General features: G+C 44.1%; 1 protein-coding gene across 1 annotated transcript in view; it reads left to right on the top strand.

The window, feature by feature from the left end:
- The window catches only part of LOC115089699 (probable E3 ubiquitin-protein ligase HERC6), a 192808-nt gene that overhangs the window by 6835 nt on the left and 161147 nt on the right, over positions 1-24826 (top strand). The window contains exon 2 of the mRNA XM_029597905.1: positions 4099-4258. Within this exon, the coding sequence (XP_029453765.1) occupies positions 4099-4258 (160 nt within the window). The remainder of the gene's footprint in view (positions 1-4098; positions 4259-24826) is intronic.

The raw sequence follows: 24826 nt of genomic DNA, 5'->3' as shown, positions 1-24826 counted from the left end.
AGCAGCCTCGGCTTCATTGTGGCACTGTTCACAACTACCCGCGGTCTGTGCCCTATTTAGCAGGGATGTGCGTTTGTTTAAAATGACAGACGATGTCACTGATGTTATTTATATGTCGTTTTCGAAACAAATGATAGAAAAGAACATGCAATTTTGTGTGTTTCTTCTACTGTTTCAGTGTGCACTATTTGGAAAATTTGCACTATTTTGTAAATAGTATGCACTCTTTCCAAAATGTAAAGAATGCAGGAAAAAAAGGGAAAACATTAATGAAAATGAAAATTGACCCCCCGTCCCCGACAGTACAACATTTTTTGATCTGCACTCATCTACTATTTACTAATCTCCTCCTAGCCCAGCCATTGCAGTGACAGTCTGACTAAGGACTATAGTCACCCAGCTCTCTTCAGAGCCCAGCAGGTGTCACCTCCCCACTCCCAGAAGCTGTGAATGCGCCTTCCACAGCAGGCCCTGGGAACTGAACCTGGGTTTTCTACACGGTAGAACACAGCATGACCACTGAGTAACCCCCATCAATCCAGATATCTGTGGTGTTAATGGATCGTGTGTCAAGTTGGTTGGGGTTTCTGAAACATTGGCGCTTGAAGGAGCGGACAGGAGCTCTGCAGAGAGAATTATTCTACCCGTGAGGACTCGGGGGATGCTGTAGTGTTGTGGCCTGGGCTACGCCCAGCTAGCTTCCTGTTTGGCTATAGGTAAAACCCACCCTCTTCACCAGGCTTTTCTTGAGCACTAGCCGGGAGAGAGTTCTCTGCCAAGATCTCCAGAGTTTGCATTGCTGGATCTCAATAAGGCTGTGCCAAAGTATAGTGAGCTGCTTTGGGTCTCTTTCCTCAGACCACCCGGAGAGGGAAATTGCATATTTTGGATTACTTTGTTTCCATGCAAGCTGAAAGTCAGGGAGCACATGTCTTTATTTTCCTTACCTTCTGTCCTCTTTCATTAAAAACATCAATTTAATAGCACAGCTATTGTGTTGTCTTTTGGTTCCTAATATCATGACATGAAACTGGATTATAGATCAAAGCCTCAAGTAAACAATATAGTCTTTAATGCTTCTGTAAACCCTGCAGTTAATTCTGGCAGCCATCTTTTCCTTAACAAAGACCCAAGTAAACTAATGATCCTCCTTGAACCTGCCAAGCAATGTTGCCAACATTTATTTGAAGAAAGTCACTAGACACAGTAAGTCTCCAGGCTGGGCACAATATGGCTAGTAAAACTGCAGTACGGGGGCAGGAGTTTTTTAAACGAGCTTTAAACAAACATCACTTGCTGTAACATTTCTACAGTAATCCTGTGTGTTCCCCTATTTCAAAGAAAGATACCTTAACAATAGCAGTTCTTAGGCTTCATAGGGATGTTCATTTTTTTTTGTATTGTTCTTTATTTTTCCTGGGAATTTATCAGGGTTTATTATGTAAGAACAAAAAGAGGAGAAAATCAGTTGAAAAATATGGCTCATTATTATTTTGGGTAAATATCTGAGTTTATTTTGGTGGATAGAAGCTATTATCAGATTCTCCCACCCACCCACTCGACAGCATCCCCCATCTCTACCCCATCCCCTGCTTAACACGCCCCTCTCTCCTCCTACCCAGTCGGGAATCTACCCCCCCCCCCATTCTCCCCCCATACACACTGCAACGGCATCATCCTTACCGATGGTGGCTGCAGGCTTCTTCTTTCTCCCTCGGCAGCATGCTCACTGAGGTTCCCTCGCTCTGCAGCACTGCACTTCTGCTTTTCTGCAGGGCCGGGAAGCTTGCTGGGAAGTGCTTCTGCTGGACAGGGCCTGCTGGAAATGTATTCGCGGCACCTGACAGCAGGCACGTTGGCTGCTTTGGGGAGTGAAGAGGCAGGACTTGAAACGTGGCACTGGAGGGTGGTGAGCACTTTCACTGGTGGAGGGTGGAGCTTGAAACAGCATGCACTTTGGCCCACGCTGGCTGCCAGCAGTGGCCGGAGGCCTTGAAACCCTGCATCTGCAATTCTGGAGCAGCTTTTTAGTTAACCTACAATTAGGGTGAATATCGGTTTAAACTGAAAACTAAGGACCCTATTTAAAGATCATTACACTATATTGTTTTTGTCCTGTCTTTTATATAAGTACATTTTGGCAGGCTCCTGTGCATCCTCTGCCATTGATTCCCCCCTTAAGCTCTTTCTCCCTGGCTCAGAGACATTGTAATCATGCACACTAATCCTAGCACAGGTTTTAATCTGTTTTAGCATGGATTTGTCCATGCAGAATTAACTCAGGAATTTAACAGGGATTTTTGTGTGGAAAAAGCACGCTGAAATGCAGGTTGGAACTTCTGCTAGGATTAGCGTGTCTACAGACAAATCCCATGCTAACGAGTGAATTAGTAATTGCCCTGCCAAAGGTGGGATTGCTTTCTGTATCACTTTTTACCAAAGGAAATTTAACTCCTGGGCAGTACTTCCTCGGCGCTGAGGAGCATATCCATGGAGCCCAATTCCATGCCTGAAACACATGCCATGAAGGAGACAGAATTTGCTATTAAGCCTGTGCAGCTCAGCCAGGTGTCGGGCTGTTGTGGAGGACAGAAAAACATCAGAGAAGGCAACTTGCAGACATAAGTACTTAAAATGACAGAAGTGGATAGGGATGGCTGGCTGCGAGAACTTGGCAGTGTGTCTGTGGCCTGGGCGAGGTGGCCAGAAATGGAAGCAGGAAGGAGAGAAACCCCATGACTGCATGGAGAGTGACTCCAGAAGTGGGGCGGGAAAAGACATATAGGGTACCCGGCCAGGAGCTGGGCCTTATTCAGATATCCATCAAAGCTGAAATCATGTTGCTATCAATCATTAGAAAGCTCAACTGCTTTGCAGACAGCTCAGTAGACAAGTTAAATAAATGTGCGGCAGAACTGAGAAGTAATAGAAAGTCGGCACTCCAATCCAATTCTCCCCAAAAGGACCCCACAGCACTTGTTTTGCTCCATTTGTTTAGTGCAGATTTGCAGTTTAGTGGCATGGAAATGGTCTGTGAGTGTAAAAAAAAGTATACTTTCTTACATTTAGTAGTTTTTGGGTTTTTTTTCTTTACTCACAGGGCATTTGCGTGCCATTAGCTTACTGCATCTTGCAGTATCATGGGCTTCTACCCCTTGAGTAAAACGCAACCCATGCTAAAATTTAACTCTGACTTTAGCGCAGGCATTATTATATTGGCAGTAAAAATGGCAGGTTGCTCCTCCTGACCAGCCTTCATAGGCTTTCTTCTGGTGCTGCTGCTCTTGCTGGCATGGTGGCTCCTTGATCCCTTGCTCCAGCCTTGGGCTGCTATGGTCGGCCCAGCCCTGGCACTTCTTCCCAACACCGCAGCTCTGTAGTTTTGAGAGCAGGGAGAAGCCACCCCGATCTCCCTTCCTCTCCTCTGCCTGCCCGTCCTTGACAGCAAGGTTTCTGATGCCATGTCTGCTTCCTCCTTCATCGCTGGCTCACACCAAGGCATCACCGCGGCAGGGCTGTGCCACTGTTTGGGGTGCTGCCGCGGGAGGTAGTGGGAGGGTGACAGTGCCTGGATCCAAAAGATTAGCTGCGTGCCTGCATAGATAGACTCTGCCACACAGCATCCCTTGGGAATAAAACTACATTTCCCTGATCTTGGCCTAGTTATCAGCTGCCAGTATGCCATTTATGCCTCACGGCCGTGATTGGCTGCTTGGGAGTTCCCTGCACTGGATTGGACAGCAGAGTTGCCGTCGCCTGTTCATGCACAAGGCCCTGCCAAAGCAAAGGCGTTGCCTAGGCAACGGAGCACCAGAGGCTTCACAGCCTCCTCAGGAGGAAGGCTGTCACCATGACAGGAAGCATCATGAAGATTGTATTAATGTGATTTCAAGTAGCTAGAATTGTAGCTCAAGTTTTTCAAAATGGCTCCATTAACTCTGTCACGTTCCTCTTTATAGAATCTGCAGCATGCGTAAAAAGTAACCAAATCTAGCTACAAGTTCCCTAAATTGGCGACACTGTGAGTGCCAAATAAATATTATGTAATGTCTAGTTATTACTCTTGATAGCTTTCTGTTTTTTTTTATCCCCTGAAAGGACAAATCCAAGCATTAGAAGCCCAGAGCATTGTTCACGTGAGCTGCGGGAAGGAGCACTCGCTGGCCGTGTGCAGCAGAGGACATGTCTTCGCTTGGGGAGCCGGGTCTGAAGGCCAACTGGGTATCGGGCAGTTTAAGGAACAGAGTTTAATTCCAAAGTAAGTGAGCCCAATCAAGTTTTCTTGTGATTTTCAGAGCACAAAATGATAAATGATGAGCAGAATGTGCCAAAACATGGGATTCCAGGGGGCACAGATGCCCAATACCAAATGTGGATAACAGGAAGAAGATACCCATTATCACACCATAAACAGCTACTCTCCCCTATTGAGAGGAAGAGCAAAGAAACGGTTAGGCAGAGGGGAGCCACGGTGAGCAGCTAGGTGGAAAATTATAGTATAGTCAGACAGGAGCTTCCACATTTCAGCTTTCCAAGAATTTCCATAGAATCTTCATGGCTGCAGTTCTTTTTGGCTTTGTAACTGAGATATACTCAGTGGTATGACTTCTACTGAAGAGGGGGTGGGAAAGGGTGCCTAAGCAAGAAGGGGACCCAGCGATCTGTCACCTCAGAACAGCCAGTCGGGCTTGGCAGTGATCTTCAGGCAGCAGTAACAGCAATAGCGGGGAGAATCAGTACGGGACCTGTGAATTGGCTAACAGTCACAGGCCTTCCTTCTTCTGCATGAGCATCCTGTAACCAAGGAAACTTGTGAGGAGGGTAGGGCCGCAGCAGGGCCTATGAGCATGTGCTGGCTGACTGGCCCTATGCTCATTTTCTTTCCTATAGCTGCCATCGCCACCTGAAGATGTCTGCCTCTGCCAGTTTCAGGACTAGCCAAATGAGAGGAGGGAAGGACTGGAGATGTAGGGGAGAACCTAGAAAGAAACCATGAGGTGGTAGGATGGAGAGGACATGGAAAAGGGGCCATGGTGTTGGGGAAGAGGACCCAGGTAGAGGCCACTGTAGAATGGGATGGGAGGGAGAGATCCTGGGAAAAGGGGTCATGGGGGGAGGAGGGTAGAGGAAGAGGACCCAGAAAGGGGCTATGGGAAGAAGGGTAGGGGAGAAGGCGGTACATAGGAAAGGTCTTTAAGAAACTTTCCCAGCCTCTGCTACATCTTTCGATGGGGATATCCCTATTCTTGGAGCTTTAGAAGGGGACAACCACCCTCTTCACATACCCCCCCACAATCTGGGAGCTCTCTCTAAAAGGGTTTCATGGGGGCCTAGAGTTTGAACTTACATCACTGGATATACTGAATTAAACAGACATATTGAGTAGTCAAGCTGGAGGCCTTCACATCGTGGTATCAAGGTCTGGAGAGTGATTATGATAGAATATCAATTAGCTTTTTAGTATACCAGGTACTGAACTACCCATATCAGTTTGAATAAACAAACATCCATACTAGAGAACAAAGCCTATGGTTAAAAATCTCTGAGAGTTCTGTCATCAGATGCTCAGTGTACACATTTTCAGTTTCTGATGCAGTCTTTATGCATAGTGGCATTCATTCACATGAGTAGCTATGTCCAGCAGTACTCACTGGTTTGTCATGCTTTCAGTCTGAGGGGGTAGGGGGAGGTGTGTTCACATTTTTTCAAAGTAAGGAAAGCAAAACATGACGACTTGTCAGATTTGCTACAGAAAACACTCCCAAATGATTGTTCCTGAACACTCAAGAGCCCTGGTAGCACAGTGCAAGTTGTATATGCAACCTTTGGGTTTTTGGTGTCTTGTGAGAGCTCTGACATGAGGTTGTGAACCCTCTCAATTGTGGCAACCTTTTGTGGACTGCAAAGTTGCTACAGCCTGCTTTTAACCTGACACATTTTTTAAGTGTAAAAAGAGATGTGGAGTAATCCCCTTGTTTGCCTCTGAATGTATTCTGCATATCACAAAAGGTGACATGCAGAAAATACCCTCCTGATTTTGCTCACTATTCGGTGGCTCATCCACTACAGCTATTCCCCTCCCAGCTTTCTTCTGAAGGGCTAAGAGGGTTGTTTACTAGGTTCCTCTGCAGAATCGAAGATTTATTTGGTTTTCAGCATCAAACAATGACATACCTGAAAGGATTCAGCGGATCTGTCACAAAGGGTGGACAAGAAAGATGTCTCCCTTCCATGTCAAATCTTTGTCTGCAAGCCTGAAAGGGAAAGGAGTACCAAAAGCAACCCTTACTTAGGGTGTCATTCTGTCCAGTGGGCTCCCCTGGAGATAGACGAGAGCGTGGTACGTAGGAGCAAGGGAAAAACTGGCACAATGCTGCCACAGATGTGGCGAGGGGAGGATATAGTGTAGAGGAGGCAGGATAAGGAGAGAGAGGGTGGGGAAGAATACATAGAAGGGGGAAGGGAAGCAGGCAAAGGACTAGGAAAATAAAATACAAAAGAGAATGGAATAAAATCTTTAAAAAATGAAATGTCAAAGATAGGAAAGGGGGGCAGCAAAGAAAACTGGGAAAGATGGGAAAAGAGATTGTGAATAGGAGAAAGATGGAAAGGAAACAGGAGAAAATAAACAGACAAGCCAGAGAAATTCAGAGATGATCTAGACAGGAGATTGCTGGCACAAGTTTACTTTTTTGCGAGAATAAGAGGAAAAGGTTTATTGTTACTTTGTTAATCTACGAATATTGAGAAAGGTAAAAGTAGACTTTATCCTATGATTTCCATATGGCCATTGTGTTTTGTTTTTTTTCTTCCAAATTTCTCCGTTACGTGATAGATAAAAACAGCTACATTGCCTCCCTTCCTTCAAATACTCAAAACAGGAAAGAGATAAAGCACAGTGTGCCATGTCATCTCATGTGGAAAAAGACAAGTTGTAGTTTTTGGGACTAGTGATACAATTTTCTTCAGCAAAATAGAATGACCCATAACCCATCTTGAACAGGAGGATTATTGCAGACTGTACAACACATTTGCTTCAGTTTTAAAGGGGACTACAGGTGAAAAAAAAATCTTTGGGTGAGAAATGAATGTCCTATCCCTAAGGTGTGTCATTTTATCTAGCTTGTGACAGGCATCTTTGTTCTGCTGTTTTCACAAGAGAAATAGGCAGTGGTTTGAGGGTTGCCACCTCACCCCAGGTCAGCTGAACAGACTGAGGTAGTCCTGGATTTTGCCACATTGCATGCAGGGATTTGAAGTTCTGATATTTTCCCAGTGATTTCCCTAAAAAAAAAAAAAAATTACAAATTACAAATTTGTACATGCAATGGGGCAAAACCAGGACTGGATCAAATATGGACAAATCGGAGATTCTACCTATTGGTCTTACAATAACACAAAGTTCTGGTTTAAAACAGTTATTCCCCTAAAGATGGACACAAGGACCTGTGAGGTACTTGGGAGTTAACATAGTACTGGACTCAAAGGAACTTTTTAGAGCAAACTATGATCCATTAATTCGAAACATTTATAAGGACATGATGAAATGGGACAGATTCCAACTTTCCTGGATGGGAAGGATTGCAGTCATTAAAATGAATCTATTCCCACGACTCAGCTACCTGTTCCAGGTTCTGCCTTGTCTAATTGCGGATGAGTGGTTTCAATCCCTGCAAAGGCGTCTGTTCTCATATGTTTGGGAACGACGGCCGCCTAGAGTAGCTAGGCAAATTCTATACAGGACAAGGAGTAAGGGAGGGCTAGGAGTCTCGCATTTAAGGAGATATTATATTGCCTTACAACTTCAGTCTGTGGTGGATTGCCATGTACCCCGATGTAAAAAAAACAATGGATGCACATAGAACAATGTATATTAGGCAGAGGGGCTCTTGCTGCTTTATTCTGGGATAGGAAGAGACCAGATCTTACTGGGCAATCTATCCGTCCTGCATTGAGGTGCAACTTGACACTATGGTATAAATGGAGGGAAAGTCTGACAGGGAAAAAAGGGTTTTTTTCCCCCAGCACGATTCGGAAGGCTTTCCAATTTCCCGGCAGAACGAGGCTCCCCAGTTTTCAAATCATGGGAAGCTAAGGGACTGACCCAAGTAAACCAAGTATGGACTGCTGGGTGTATGATTCCCTTCACAACCTTACAGAGGGTGTATAACCTTCCTAATGCCGACTTTTTGGTAGAGGGATTCTGTGTCTCTATAAGTAAACCTCCTAAATTAATGTCCAAATTATATAAAATACTGGATAGTGAAGAGGTATATACAGCTGCCCACATCAGCGCCTGGGAAGCGGACATGGGAAGTCATTGGGGTAAGGAAAGGTGGGATAGGTGCTTTCAAGAATTGGGGAAGCACACAATGTCTACCGCGATGATTGAGAATGAGTATAAATTGCTGTTCCGGTGGTACCTATACCCTGACAAATTGGCAAAATTGTTCCCTACGCTCCCTAATACATGTTGGAGATGTGGCCGCTCAATAGGTACTTTCTTCCATATATGGTGGTCCTGCCCGATGATCAATACATACTTGGTACAAATCCAGGGGCTGGCTAAGGAAATCCTGGGGGAAGAGCCACTCTTGACCCCAGATGTGTGGTTCTTAGGGTCTTGGGATGATGATATCCAGTCTCCTTATAAGAGATTGGTGCGATATCTGGCTTAGCTGTCAGGATGGTAGTGGCTGCCTGGTGGGGGAAAAAAAGGGATGCTCCTGCCAGGCGTATTGTGGTGAACAAATTAATGGACATCAAGGCACTGGAAAAGATAATGGCATACCGCAGGGATTCACTGGCTACATTTGGCATGGTTTGAACTCCTTTTGAAAAGTGGGTACAGGTTAATTTAAAATAAAATGTCATGAGGGCATGGGGGAATTCAGGGGACCAAAATCTGATTAGGCGAGATTGTTAGCTGACAGATATACAAATTATACACAGCCAATTGATGGTATAGGTTCTTTGACATGTTTATTATCTCTTGAATTCTTTCAGATTATTTACGTTGTCTTTGTATATTTCGGGGGGGGGGGGGGGTAAACAGGGGAAAAATTGGATAATGTGACTTTCTCGGGGGAGAATCAGCTGTATGAATCAATACCTAGTTTGTATTATATCATGCATTATCCAAATAAAAATGTTAAACACCCCCCCCCCCCCAAACAAACCAGTGGGGGGGGGGAAGGCCGGAAGGCCTCCTGCCACAATCTTTGTTTAGCTAAAAAAAAAAAAAAAGTGATAGAGCATTCTCACAAAACTGTTACCCCATGACCCCTTGTTAGAAACTGGAGCGCCATCAGAACGTGTACTGACTTGCAATACATCTGACCCAATTCAAGGGGAGTTATGGACAATGTGAACGTATAAGTGAAATTTGTGACATGAAGCCTTCTATACATCATTTATTTTATTTCTTGAAAATAAGGGTGGATTCATCATTATTTGGCCTTGGTTTTGAAAGACAGAAGTGGCAGTGAGGCCACTTTATAGTTGTTGGGGACCGCACCTCTTTTTGTGTCTTCTGAACAGAGTGACTGAACACTGCCGAATCCTGTTGAAATTAATTTTCTCTTGTTGCAGAAAATATAGTTTTCAAAAATGGATGACTGTTCTTTTTCCTGCAAAATTCGGATATTCATAGCGCCCCTTGCTGTGGAATATTACATTACTATGGACAAACCACATTAGTTCTCCATATTTTGTTCTAGTTAGGAATAGATGGGAAAATTGGGCAAGATAACTAGATGACCTTTGCACCAATGGAAAGCCCTGTTTGGGTTGAAAAATCGATGAATGGATGCTTTTTTCAAAAAAGAGAGGATACCTTATTACTGAAACCCATCACCACCACCATAAAATCCCTAGGTCCCTTGGCAGTGAAAGGGCTTCCATTAGTGCTGTACACCAGAACTGTCAAGCGAGGCAGTCCAAGAGACTTCTGGCTTGTCCTCCTATTTTTGAGCTTAAGTCTATTATGGTTTTGAGGTGTTGGAGTGGATTTTGGGGTACTGCAGAGATGGCCACTCCCACGGTGAGGAGCCCCGTGAGGAACCGCGGTACTAGGCTAGACTCTATACACGCAGACACAGAAAAGTAGTATTTATTGTACAGCTCGATGGTACTGCCCAGGGAGCGTGCAGCAGTGAGGTAACCCAGTAGAAGTAGTCCAGGGGTCCTCAGCAGAGGAGACCAGTCCCATGCACAGGTAGTTGGTAGGCTGCACAAGATAGTAGAGAAGTCCTGGATGCAGACTTACAGCGCTGAAGCTGAATGTGAGACAGACTGACAAGGTTAGTTACTCACTGAAGTAGATAGCTGTATTGATGAACATCCTGGCAAGCAGAAGTAGTTGAACTGTAGGCACCAAGGTAGGGAGAGCAGGCCCTCGAGGAGCGAGTACCGGGTATCCCAGATAGGTACCTGAAAGAAGCATAAGGGCCCCCGAGGAATGGGTACCCAGGTTAGAGATGAATGACCCCGAAGGGCAGAGAGAGAGCTTCCAGTGGCTGCTGGGAAGCGGCAGAGCAGCTTAGACCGGAGCAAATCCAATCCTTGCTAACTCTGTCTGTTAGCAAACGAAGGACAGGCTAAATACCCAGATGTCGTGACGTCACTCGGAGGGGACGCCCCCGAGGTTCCCGCCATGACGTGGATAAAGACGTGGGTGGCGTGCGCGTGCACACCCTAGGAGGCCCTCAGGAAATCCATGGCGAACACCGTCGCTGTTGCCAATCCGGGGACACCGGAGAGAATGGCATGAAGACGCAGTAGCAGCCATCTTCCCAAGGCTTGAGGAGAGAGAAGGAAGAAAGGTGAGGCACAGAGGTCGAAGCCGTCTGAGTCCAATGGACGCAACAAAGTCTTAATCCCTTGTGGCCTTTGTAGTCCAGCTCCTTAAAGATGGTTGGGGTGGAGGAAGAGGGAGGGGCCTCATGGAAAAAAAGTTGTGGAGCGGCCTACAGCGTGCCTCTGGAAACTTGGTCGCGCGGTAGCTCTGTTGCATTGATCACTGAAGTGTTAAAGGGAAGTGATTTGGAGGTGAGGGGCCAAAGTGTTCTTTTAAAAGTGGATGCCTTAAACAAAATCTGGTGATGTCCTTACTTTTGGAGTGATGTTAGGCTTAGGTGAGAAACTGTACAAATGCGGGCACACACACACTTTGTTTCTGACACGTTTACAAAGATGCCAGAGACTCCCCGCCCCACCCTCCCTCTGCACTGTCCTGCTTCCCTGCCGCTCAGCTGTTCTCTACCCTTTCCAGCAGGGGAGGAAGTGCGGGGTCAGTACCTGGCTCTGCAGTGACATTTCTTTAGGAGGGTGATCCAGCTCTTCTCTGAATAGGAAATGATTTTTGCTGACTGAAGCCTGACATTTGAACTCTGTTAGGAAAAGGAGCCATTTAGATATTGAAAATAAAACTAAGTGCTGAAATGGGCTTTGTTCTTATAAACAACTAGTGTGCTCCAGCAGAGCTGATTTGTGGTTAGAATATTTTATTGTTTCAGTGGAAGAGATTTTAGATTCTTGTTGTCCTGCCTTGGATGAGGGGGAGGGGGCAATTGAAGAAGCTTTTTGCTAGCATTTAATGCCATGAAACCTTTTTTTTTTTTTTTCTTTCATGGTATTTTGTTAAATCTGAGTGTGCTGGTCTCAAGAGAGATGCATTCAGAGGCCCACAGTCCTATAATTCAAAAGGCTGATAGGTTCAAGCCACATAAATTAAACAAAAGAGATGGGAGTATGCAAGAGAGAAGAAGGGGGTCGTTGCCTTCCCCGAGGCCTACCAGATGCTGAGGTCCCCGCGAACATCAGCAGCTGGCAGAAAGTACTGGGGGCGTGGCTGAGTGACATCAGCCAGGGCATCCCCACTGATGATAAAACCAGCGGTGTGGCAAGTACTATCCGGGGAGTGTGCAAGAGAGAAGGAAGGGGTCGTTGCCTTCCCCGAGGCCTACCAGATATACTCTCTTTCACATATACAGGATCTCAATCATTCGCATACATGCTATCTCACTCACACATATACACACCTAGGATCTCAAACACACACATGCTTGCTTGCTCATTCACTCTCTCTCCCTCCCTCCCTCCCCAGAACTAGCGGCAGCAGCCTCCTCCCAACTCTAACCTTCTTCCTTTTCACCCCTCGCAGAGAAAGGAGTGCCATCGGCCGCGGAGGTTGACGTTCTTTTTTCATTTTTCTCCGAACCGCGCTGCTCATTCCTCAGGCTGCGCCTCTCTTCTGTTCTTCGGGCCGATGCTGACCACACTTGCAAGGTCTCTTCTTCCCGCGCATGCACCCGCTGCTCACCACTTCCTCTTCCAGGCCATGGGGGGGGAGCGGGGGTGGGAAGAAGAGACCATGCTGGTGCCGCTGACTCCAGCTGTTCTGCCACATTCCGCCCGGGTTGACAGCATTTTAAGTCCGCACGGGGGTCAGCGGGGGACCGGGAAGTGTCGCGACACACTGGTTGAGAACCACTGTCCTAGCTGATCGAGCTCCCTCAATACCTACTTTTTTTCCTATTCTGAAGGAGGCATACCGGCTTAAAATTACCCACAATCGACGCATTCAAAACCCGAGCACCGGCAGAGATGGCCACAAAGAGAAAATCCGTGGACTTCCAGTGTTTTTCGTATTGCAAACTGGGGGACTTAGGCCTGGATGAACGAGCGCACGAAGCGGATGCAGCGTCCCCGCAAGAGCAGAGCGAAACGGATGACAAATTCAATCTAGCCTCTGAAGAGGCGCCTTCACGCTCAGAATTTCGCAATTGGTTCTGCAGTTTTAGATAGGACTTGAAAAGTTACAAAAGGGAGATCTACGAAATGCTAAAAGACTTTCACGAGGAACGATTTGCAGGAGGATAACTCGGCAATGAGAGCTAAAATGGCTGACCTCGAGAATAGAGCAAGGAGGGGAAACCTTCGGTTTCACGGGTTTCTTGAGAACACAGACAACGCTGACTGTGAGAAAATAATCATATGTTTTTGCAACTACTTATTGGATAAAAATGATCAGGCCCCTATATTAGATATAAAATTGGACAGAGCACACCGTGCTCTGAGACCTGCAAGTGCTAACAAATCCAGCGACATCATAGTCTGTTTCCACGATTACTCCCAGAAAGAAAAGATAGCTGCAGCAGCTCGCAAGCAAAGTAGGTGGCAGTAGGAGAATCAAGAAATATCAGTTTATGCAGATCTATCCCAGGCAACATTACAAAATAGATCAGAGCTAAAGGAGGTGACACAATTCCTTCGCCAAGAAAATATAAAATACAGATGGATGCACCCCTTTGGGCTCACATTTAGCTGGGAGGGTGTGACTTCCCAATTGCAATCTGTGGCTGAGATGATGACCCTCTTAAAAGGGATTTCACCCGACGACCTAAACGGAACCCGGAAACCCATACCCAAAGGGCAACACCCGCGCTGGCAAAGGGCTAATATACGCAATAGCAGACTAAAAAGAAACTCAGATTCTAATAAGCAAACAGAAGGAAATGTGTGACCATGAGCACTGCATCCAGTCAGATGCTGGGCAATTTCCTATATATGTTATATACTTTGCTTGGGTTTTGACTATAAGATTGCAACTACTGACAAGTCTGGTTCAGTTAAAAAGTGGGTTTGTATGTTAATATGCGTCATGGTGTTAAGGTATATCTCCAGTTGCAATATCTGTATTTGGGTAAGAGGGGGAATAGTGTTAGACGACATGGATCTACGGCAGTGGTTCTCAACCTTTCTAATGCCGTGACCCCGCAATACAGTTCCTCATGTTGCGGTGACCCCAAACCAAAAAATAATAAATTTTTCCATGGCCCGGCAAGGCGGGGTGGGGGTGGGGCGAGGGCAGGGCGAGGGTGGGGCTTTGGTCATATGGGGGCGGGGTTATGGATGGGGTTGGATTTTAGTGCATACTTATTTATTATGACATTTATAAACAGAACCACCATTCCTCATAAAACAATAAAATTAAGAAACATAAAGCATCAGTTATAATAGTAAAACCATACTAATAAAAGAACATTTTAAAATTACTGATAAATAGAATTTCTATTAATTAAAATCATATACATTTTTATAATTTCCCAAACACCAATAATATTTCAAAACAGCACATATATCAATTAACACACAATAATTAAAACTAATAAGGATTTTAAAAAGCCCCTGCTGTCCATACATGGGAGCTCTTGATTTCCAGTCACCCTGATATTGTCGAGGATTAGGAGGTTATCCTCTCTCTCTCACACATACTCTCACATGTCCATTCTCTCTCACACATACTGTCACATACATACACATTCGTGCTCTTATACCCACCATAACCTCTCACTCTCACAGACACTGATACACTCTCAGGGTGTAAGACACTCTCCCCCCCCCCCCCCCCCACCACTCACACACACTCTTACTCCCCTGGATTTTCTCATACACACTCATGCTCTCACTCTTACTGGCTCCCTCACAACCTCAGAGCCTCTCAGATAAAACTCTATGCAGCAGAAATAATGCTGAATGTTGAGAATTGTGTTATGCAGACTAATCTGGAAAATGCACTAATTTCTACATGAGTCAGAATGAATCAGTCCTCAGATGCAGGCTTCAATTGATTATCCTGGCTCCATTTAATGTTTGCCAAATACAGTTCATGTGTAACAGCAATCCTAATTCTCCACCAGATCAAGCTGATTTCACATCCCACTTCATACTTTGTCACCTCCAGCTGAGTTAAACAATTAATCTAATTACTGCCACGTGGCTATTGGGGAGGCGCTGATTGCTGCTATTGGCACTGAAGCCCATTCTGCTGCCTCCTCTGTGCAGGCCCCATGGGTTTCCACTTCCTCCATGTTGATCTCGTACATTGTGAGATCCGCCATAGAGAAAGTGCTACTCTTGCACATTCCCAAAGATTACATGTGCCAATCAGTAAAAAGTAATTTATTTATTTTTTTTACATCTGCTTCCCTTTCTTATTTTTTTGCCATTTCCTTTTATATTGCCTTTTTTACTATTTCTTTTCTCTCCACCTGTCTTCTTCCCTCAAACACAGTCAGGTTCTCATTCTCACATGCATTTCTCTCTCACACACACAGGATCTCACTGTCACATGCTCTCTCTCATGCAATCATTCATACACACAGTCTCTGACTGGCACAGGCTGTCTGAGTCTCACACACAGGCTCTCTCACACCTCCACATGCTGCCTTGCTCAGGCTCTCACTCTTACATGCTGTCTCTTTCACACACACAGAGGCTCTCACATGCTGTCTCTGCAAACACATACAGTCTCTCAACTCACTCTCACACACAATCTCTCAACTCATCTCATACTCGCACACACCTCTCTCTCACCTCTGGGCCTCTTCTTTACGGGTTGCCACAGGATGGGCTCTGCAGCGGCCCTAGTCTTCCCGGCCCCGCTGCTCCTCTTCTGCACGCGGCTGAAGTGCCTCTTCTACCCACGCGGCTGACGCGCCGCCTCCTTCCTGCCCGTGCGGCTCCGGCAACATTTGTCTTCCGGGGCAGGGCGGGCAGGAAGGAAGTAGGAGGAGCACCTGCAGTGGCTGATACACCTCCTTCCTGCCTGCGCGGCTCCAGCAACATACTTCACCGCGACGCGCTAGCTTTTTGGGCCATGTCTCTTCCCTTTTGGGGTTGGAGGAGGCAGGTCTCCAGCTTCGTCCCGCCTCCCCGCAGCAGCCGCAGCGCCGCGGACCGGCAAAAACCCCCAACGGCCCGGTACTGGTCCGCGGACCGGTGGTTGGGGACCCTGCTTTAGGCGAACCCTGTGTTTTGGTCATTCGACCCCCGCCGGGGTCGCGACCCACAGGTTGAGAACCGCTGATCTACGGGGAGGTGAAAGATGGGGGGAGGGGGGGGGGAAATGTGCTGACCTACCGAATTTCATGAACCTTCTATCTTTTCTGCCTATATACTGGATTTATAATGCCCATCATAGAGGTGTTTTGATGGTATGGGTCACAGTTGTCCCTACTAGTACCCCCTCTACTCATAGGCTAGAGGGGAGTAAATGCTTTACTGGTTAAAATGACCTCTGTACGAATAAGCTCCCTTAATGTAAAGGGGATGAACACTCTATTCAAGCGATGCTTACTCTATAGGGGAACTGGGTCATATGAAAGTAGATGATATATTCCTTAAAGAAACATACTTGAGGGCCCGCTATGAAGCGTTGATGAGGTCCTCTGTGTACCCACAAGTTTTATGCCATGAGTTCTAAAATGCCGGAGTAGGTATGCTATTCACACAACATTTTGTATTTGAATGTCAATTATGTGTTAGAGACCCATTGGGTAGATACCTTTTATATTAGTGATATTAGTTGATGGGGTGGCATACACTCTCTTGTAAATATTTATGCTCCCAATAAGGAACAAGGTTCTTTCTTTACCAAGTTACATTCCCTTCTCCTCACACATAGCAAGGGGTCTCTACTGATTGGAGACTTTAATTTGGTTAGATCCCCCACAATAGATGTATCTTGGGGTTATGTTTCAGCATCTCGATCACATAGAGTAAGATTACAGGAATTAATGAAGACCTGGCAATTCTTAGATGTATGGAGAATGCATTTTCCACATACCAGATCTTATACGTACTACTCCTGTTCCCATCTATCACATTCCAGGATAGATTACTTTCTTTCTGACAAAGAGCTTTTCAATCATATTACTAAAGCTGATATCCTGCCAGTGGTTTGATCAGATCATGCTGCTGTAATCATTGAAGTGACCCTAGATGATCATGATAAAGAGGTACGGTTTTGGCATCTCAATGAATCCTTAATAAATGATGGGGAATTTAATAACTCTCATCAGCAGTATTAAGGATTTCTTCTTACAAAATGATACAGAAGACGTCTCTTCACCCCTGGTATGGGAAGCCTTCAAAGCATATTTACAGGGTTTACTGATCTCGCGAGGTACTTACATTAAGAAAGGTACTACGTGAGCAGTCCAGGAATTACAGAACATTATAAAGACACTGACCAGACAACATCAAACTACAGTCCCTGGGAAGGTCTTGACCCAGTTGTCTAAAGCTAGGGAAGACCTCTTACGATTGGAGTCCAATACCTTGAGCCATCTATTGTTGTTAACGAAATAAGAATACTTTGAGGGGTGAAACAAGGCAGGAAAAAAACTAGCTAACAAATTTAAAAAGGTCCGGTATCAAAATAATATAGCTAAAATAAAGAATGACCGAGATTTAATGCTTACAAACAACACGGACATTCAGAAAATATTTCATGAGTTTTATTCCATACTCTATGGGGCAAATGAATCAATTACTCAGGAGAAGGTGGATGACTATTTGGACAAAACGCCTTTACCATGCTTGACAGTGGAAGCCCAGCATGAGCTAGATGCTGAGATATCCACAGCTGAGATCTTATACACCATCTAGTCACTGAAGCAGGGGAAATCGCCCGGGCTGGATGGCTTTACTGCCAAATTCTATAAACAATTTGGTCCATATATAGTCGCACATTTACAAAAAGTATATAACTACTTACAATAAGGGGGCTCACTAGGACCTAATAATTTGGCAGGCATTACTGTAGCTCCTATTGCCCTATCTCGTTGTTAAATATTGACCTCAAAATCTTGGCAGGGCACGTGAATAAATATATCACAGGTTTTACCCATCAGGATCAGGCGGGATTTATCCAGAGGAGATTGACAGGGGATAATATACGTAAACTCATAAACTTATTGTGGATAGCTGATGAACGCCGGGATGAATCTCTCTTCGTCTCCATAGATGCAGAAAAAGTGTTTGATATGGTGCACTGGCCGTTCCTGTTTGGAGTCTTGCAGAAAATGGGCTTTGGACCCTGTTTTTGTGACTGGTTGATTAAATTATATGAGCAACCTTGAGCTTGTCTCAAAATCAATGGCGGTTATTCAGATTGTTTTGAGGTCTGTAGGGGTACTAGACAGGAGTGCCCATTGTCACCAATCTTATTCGCCCTCTTTCTGGAATCTCTGGCTATCAATATAAGAAACAGCTCACAAATAGAGGGTCTCCAAGTGGGTATCGCATCATATAAACTTTTGTCTTTTTGCTGATGACATTATGTTCACAGTAGTGAAACCACATGAATCATTACTGGGGATAGAGCACGAGCTGCGCCTCTTTAGTGAGGCCTCAGGGTTTAAAGTAAATTGGGAGAAATCAGATACTCAATGTCACCTGCTTATAGACTACTGTCCAAACCTTGCAACACACACATCCTTTCAGATGGGATCGTCATAAAACTTAAATATCTAGGTGTATTTCTGCCCACCCATCCTAAAGACTTATTTCACCTAAACTATTCCCCCTTAATATAAAGAATATTTTTTGATCTGGACAAATGGAACAGCCTCCCAGTCTCCTGGTTGGACCACATAGCTACCATCAAAATGAATATACTACCCAAACTGTTATATTTGTTTCAATCTCTCCCTATTGCTAGCCCTAATAAGATATTAAAATTATGGCAGAGGCGAATTTTCAGCTTCATCTGAAAACATCTTCCTCCAAGGGTTAGTAGAAGCGTTTTGTATCAAACTAAATTAGAGGAAGGGCTTGGTATACCTAATTTTCTTTGGTACTATGTAGCAGCTCAAGTGCGTTCAATTGTATCTTGGCATAATGTACAAGATGTTAAATATTGGGTCCTTATGGAACAATCTCGAATACCCGGGATGCCCTTAATGTCTGTGCCCTGGCAGCCACGGAAAACTTGGAAAGATTGCCCTTATATGCTTCCCACTACTAAGCACACCATGCAGATTTGGGATGGATGGAAGGGAAAATTAGTAGGTAAAAAGAACTATTTCTATCTTACTAGTTTATTCCACAATAAGAATTTCTTGCCAGGTATTCCTTCTCGTGCCTTCCAGCCTTGGAAAACAAGATCTTTAACCTAGTTGGAACATATTTGGGGTGGAGATAAACTGCTGACATATGAACATATCAGGAGAGAATTCCACTTACCAGCAATGGAATTCTTAGCTTACAGACAGCTCTCTCATTTCTGTATGCACAACAAAGTCAATGTGGACTTAAGTTTGAAGGGTTTTGCTCATCCCCCCACAAGTTTCAAGGCTTTATTTCCAAGATATATAAATTATTGAATACTAGGCTTACTAATGTTCCACAATATGTTAAGGCTTGGACCGCTGATCTCTCCAGGGAAATTGCTTCAGAAGAATGGACTAACATTTATATGCACATTAGTAAAGCCTCTCTTTTCTCGGCCCTAATTGAAAATGGGTATAAGGTTTTATATAGATGGTATATTACGCCTGACAGACTTAGAAAAATGTCACCTAACTGTGATGGTACATGTTGGAGAGGTTGTAGGGATAAGGGAACATTTTTGCATATGTGGTGGGCGGGAGAATGTATTAAACCGCTTTGGAAACAATTAGAAGATTGGATTACTAAGGTGCTACTCACAAAGGTTCAGCTTTCTATCGAGGGAGCATTGTTGAATAATTTGGAGGGAGACGGACTGCATGTTCTACCTCCCTTTTGCATACAAGCATGTATAGCTATAAGAATGGAGATAGCGAGAGTATGGAAACAAAAAAAAAAACTGGTCCAACACTTGCTGCCGTATTGAGAAGATTAGATCAAGCGTGTACACTGAATAAACTTACTGTAGAAAACATCAGAATTTGAAGATTTATCATCAGACTTGGGACCTATGTCTACAGTGGCGGGCCTCTTGGGATACTTAAGGATTTGACAATCTCTTTAGTGGCAAACTGACATTCCCCTACAGGCTAACCAGCAATCGCATGTTTCTCATAGGCAGGAAAGGACGACTGACCCGAATTAGGTTACGGTAATGGGCATGGGCATCACTCAGTACTCCCATGAATATGTTTGGCATGATAGATGACTTGTATTGAAGTTTGTGATGTGTGCGAAAACCATATTTAACCACTCTTACCCACATCACGAACTTCTTTTCATCCAACTATGTGACACAGGTAAGACTCTACCTTGTTTAAGGCACTCTTTTTGCAAATACTTATTTTTTTACCATCGTACGACATGAGCACTATAGCTATTCATCTGCCGGCAATCATTGTTTTTTCGATATGAGACTGTCGTCCGGCGCATCAACCAAAAGACAAATACAAGGCTCCATTATATGTAAGATATCTTGTTTACAAACATGTATGTTCCTTTCATCCGCTGCCGTGTATCTGTATACAATCGCTATTTATTTTCTTTGCCGACAATTGTGATCGCTCTTTAAATGTGACAGCACCCGTAACTATTTTTGACAACTATACCCGATGCTGCTCACCGCATTATGTTCATGGTTTGCAACACATTTTTCAGAAACAAACCGCACCAATTTTGGCATTCTATTTTGAAGGCACTGACTGCACCCTAATTACTAAGGTAACTTTTTACTATCCATCAGCCTGCCAACAAGTGACGCTAACAGCAGCATTTTGCCACTTTTTAGGATTTTTAATTACTTTTACTATTATGTTTTAATGGATTTTCGTTTCTTAATTATTATTTTAGTGCTAGTGGTTCACACTTTGTTCTTATTTCTCACTTTTTATTTTTCATTTTTATTTTTTACTTTCTATTAATTTTTAATTTTCAATGCAGATTAGTTTTTTATTTATTTAAAAACTTTTCTATACCGTCGTTTAGTAATGCACCATCACAACGGTTTACAGTTAGGCACGAAATAGGTTTAGTTTGGTTTCTAAATTATCCATAGGGTGCCAATATTTTACAGTTACATAGTTCAATAATATACTCTAAATGGGAAATGCGTTGGGATTACTATTTATGATTATTAGGATAATCATATATGTTTATACTGTCTTTCTAATTTAATACTTAATTATGAGCAAAATAATAAAATGAGCAATTTTGCTTTTTTATAGGTGACTTTCTGCTGTGTTTGTGTTCTTACTCAACGACCTCACTGTGAAAGGCTTTTTTGAAGAGCCGTTTTAAAGCTTTTTTTGAAGAGTTTTAATTCTTTCATTAGTCTTAATTTGAGTGGTAATGTGTTCCATAATAATGGTCCTGCCAAAGACAGTGCTCTCTCTCTAACTTGGGTCAACTTTGCTGTTTTGACTGAGGGTATGGTTAGCAGAGCTTTATTGGCCAACCTGAGATTTCTCTGAGGGACATGTAATCGTAGTGCAGTGTTTAGCCAGTCGGCATTTTCGTCATTGATTAGTTTATGAATTGTGCATAGTGTTTTAAATTGCACTCTTTGTTCTATTGGGAGCCAGTGTAAATCCGCAAGTGTTTGGGTGATATGATCTCGACTGCCAGAATACTTACTGGAAAAGGCAGAAGAGTTCTGTAGTATTTGCAGTGGTCTGATGGTAGTATATGGTAATCCTAGGAAAAGTGTGTTACAGTAGTCCATGCTAGCAAATATTAGTGCTTGTAGTACTGTACAAAAGTGTTCTTGAGTAATAAGAGTTTTAGTCTTCTAAGGACTTCTCTTACTTTTATTGATATGTGTTGCTTAAGGCTGAGTTCCGTGTCTATAATTACTCCTAGATTTCTAGCTTTATCAGTTAACTCCACTGATTTATCAAACCAGGCAAAACTGAGACCAACTCTTAACTGATATAGAAATAAGGGACTACAAATTAGAAACAGAAACATGCAAACAAAGCCAAAATAGCCTGAGAAACTAGACTGAACAGTGGAATATTGAAGAAAGAGCAAAATATAAGAAATGCAAATTCCCAAAGATGGCATGTTCAAATTGCTAAAATCTCAAAATATTTCATTTTTATTTTGTTTTTAACCTTTGTTGTCTGATCTTTGCATTTTTCTAATCAGTTGCTCCTGGTCTCTCTGTTCCCATTTTTCCCTTGTCTCTCATTTTCTAATTCCTTTTCAATGTCTCTTTTCCTACTGTCTTCTACCCTTCCTCTCTCACCCCCACACACTCTCATGCTTCTCCCGACGCAAGCTCACATTCTCTGCACACACACAAGAAGGTAGCACAAGCAAACAGCTGAGTGCTGCCTTCTTGCCACTGTGGGGTGGGGGAGGTCACTCCTGCTGCAGTTTCCAGCCTGTCAGGATTCTGCTTTTAATAGCAGTATACCCATTCTTACCCACATACACACATTGAGGCTCCCATTCTCACCCACACACACAGGGCCTTTTCATTAAGCACAGCCAAAATCCTACTTCCACCACCAAGGGGATGGGATCCCGCAACTGCCTTGCAGCTCTGTCCATCCTCTGCACCGTCACGGGGATGGGATCCTGTGATGGTATTGCTCCAACAGGCCTCTTCCGGTTGGTTGGGCCTGAGCCCAAAGTGGGTGAGCCATGGCCCGCCCAGGCCCACCTGTGGCTGCACCATTGCCTTGCATTCGGGGTAGGTGTTCTCAGGGGCAGAGTAGGCATAGGGACTGAAACAAAACGTGCACTTTGAATTTTCAAAAGCTTGCTTCTTGTTTGACTCAAAAAATATATCTTCTCAGAAAAGAGGTGCAGATTTGTGCGGGTGCTTCTTCTTAGAAAAGTTTCAAAAGTAAAGTGTTCCTCTTTGAGAATTGGCACACGGTTTATGGGTTAAATGTACCTGTGGCCTTCGCACTTCTGCAGACAGTTTTAAAATTGCGCTTTTAATGCATAGAATCTCTAAACAGTAATAACGGCAAGTGAATATGGTTACAGCTACTGTATATTTTGAACAGTATGCGTATCTGTCTAAGATATTGGCATGTAATTTTGCCCTTTTGAATAAGTGGTACAGAGTTACACATGTAAACTGTGTCCTTTTATGCATTGACAGATTTATTTATTTATTTGTTTATTTAGGTTTTTTATATACCGGCATTCATGAACAAGTCACATCATGCTGGTTTACATACAAACAAGGGGTGCAAAGAACAGTAGAACTGAACTGGTGCAAAAGGGGAAGCAGTTACAAAAAACCAGGGGTGGAATAACTGGGATAGAGAAAGAAGAGGAACAGTGGGGAGTAAAAGAATTGTATGGGGATAAAATAAATAACTTAATGAATATTTACAGTCACATTCTTACAGGAGTTGGAGGTGGTTATGAGTTGTCCGGGAAGGCTTGTTGGAAAAGCCAGGTCTTCAATCTTTTGCGGAAAGTTGGTAGGCAGGGTTCTAGGCGCAGATTTGTGGGGATGGAGTTCCAAAGTGAGGGTCCAGCTGTCGAGAATGCCCGATCTCTTGCCGTTGTGTGTCTGATTTTGTATTCGGTTCCTGGAGGGATCCTCTGTGGGCTTCTCTAATCGGTCTTTGAGAGATATAAAGGCTGAGCGGATATTGAAGGTCCAGGGAGGTGTAGTTATGGATAGACTTGTAGATGAAGGTGATGGATTTGTAGAGGATTTTCAAATTTTCAAAGGAGTTACGCAGCTCAAAGATGTGCTGGCGGCTCTGCTGTGTGACCTGTTCAATAGATTCCTGGAAACAGGAGTGGTGCAGAGTGATTGGAGAAGAGCGGTGGTTGTCCCTCTCCACAAGAGTGGGAGCAGAGAGGAGGCTGGTAACTACAGGCTGGTTAGCCTCACCTCAGTGGTGGGAAAAGTAATGGAGTCGCTGCTAAAGGAAAGAATAGTGAACTATCTACAAGCAGCAGAATTGCTGGACCAGAGGCAGCATGGTTTCACCAAGGGAAGGTCCTGTCAGACGAATCTAATAGACTTTTTTTGATTGGGTGACTAAGGAATTGGATCAAGGAAGAGCACTAGATGTCATCTACTTGGATTTTAGCAAAGCTTTTGATATGGTCCCGCACAGGAGGCTTGTGAATAAAATGAGAAACTTGGGAGTGAGTGCCAAGGTGGTGGCATGGATAGCAAACTGATTGAAGGACAGAAAACAATGTGATGGTAAACGGAACTTACTTGGAAGAGGGAGCAGAGTGCCGCAAGGGTTGTTGTTGGGACCGGTCCTGTTCAATAACTTTGTGAGCGACATCATGGACGGGATAGAAGGTAAGGTTTGTCTATTTGCGGATGATACTAAGATTTCCAACAGAGTAGACACGCCGGAAGGAGTGGAGAGAATGAGACGGGATTTAAGGAAGCTGGAAGACTGGTCAAAGATATGGCAACTGAGATTCAGTGCCAAGAAGTGCAGAGTCATGCATATGGGGTGTGGAAATCCGAAAGAAATGTATTTGATGCGGGGGTGAAGGGCTGTCACGGAGCAGGAGACCAACCTTGGGGTGATTGTTTCGCCGACTTCAGATTGTTAAGACACTATGTGACAAGTAGATAGCTAAAGCTAGAAGAATGCTGGGCTTCATAGAGAGGAATATCAAGTAAGAAAAGAGAAGTGATTGTCTCCAGGGTGAGGCCTCACCTGGAGTTCTGCGCTCAGTTCTGGAGACTGTATCTCCGAAGGGACAGAGACAGGATGGAAGCGGTGGAGGGTTTTCATCAAATGACTTATGAGGAGAGATTGAAGAATCTAAATATGTATACCCTGGAGGAAAGGAGGAGCAGGGGTGATGTGATACAGACTTTCAGATACTTGAAAGGTTTTAATGATCCAAAGTCAACAACAAACCTTTTCCATTGGGAAAAAATCAACAGAACCAGGGGTCACGATTTAAAACTCCAGGAAGACTCAGAACCAATGTCAGGAAGTATTTCTTCACAGAGAGGGTTGTGGATGCCTGGAACGCCCTTCCAGAGGAAGTGGTGAACACCAAAACTGTGAAGGATTTCAAAGGGGCGTGGGATAAATACTGTGGATCCATAAAGTCTTGAGGATGTGAATGAAGAGAA

Source organism: Rhinatrema bivittatum, chromosome 1, assembly GCF_901001135.1.
Source record: "Rhinatrema bivittatum chromosome 1, aRhiBiv1.1, whole genome shotgun sequence".
Taxonomy (NCBI): domain Eukaryota; kingdom Metazoa; phylum Chordata; class Amphibia; order Gymnophiona; family Rhinatrematidae; genus Rhinatrema; species Rhinatrema bivittatum.
This window is presented reverse-complemented; position numbering and strand designations above follow the sequence as displayed.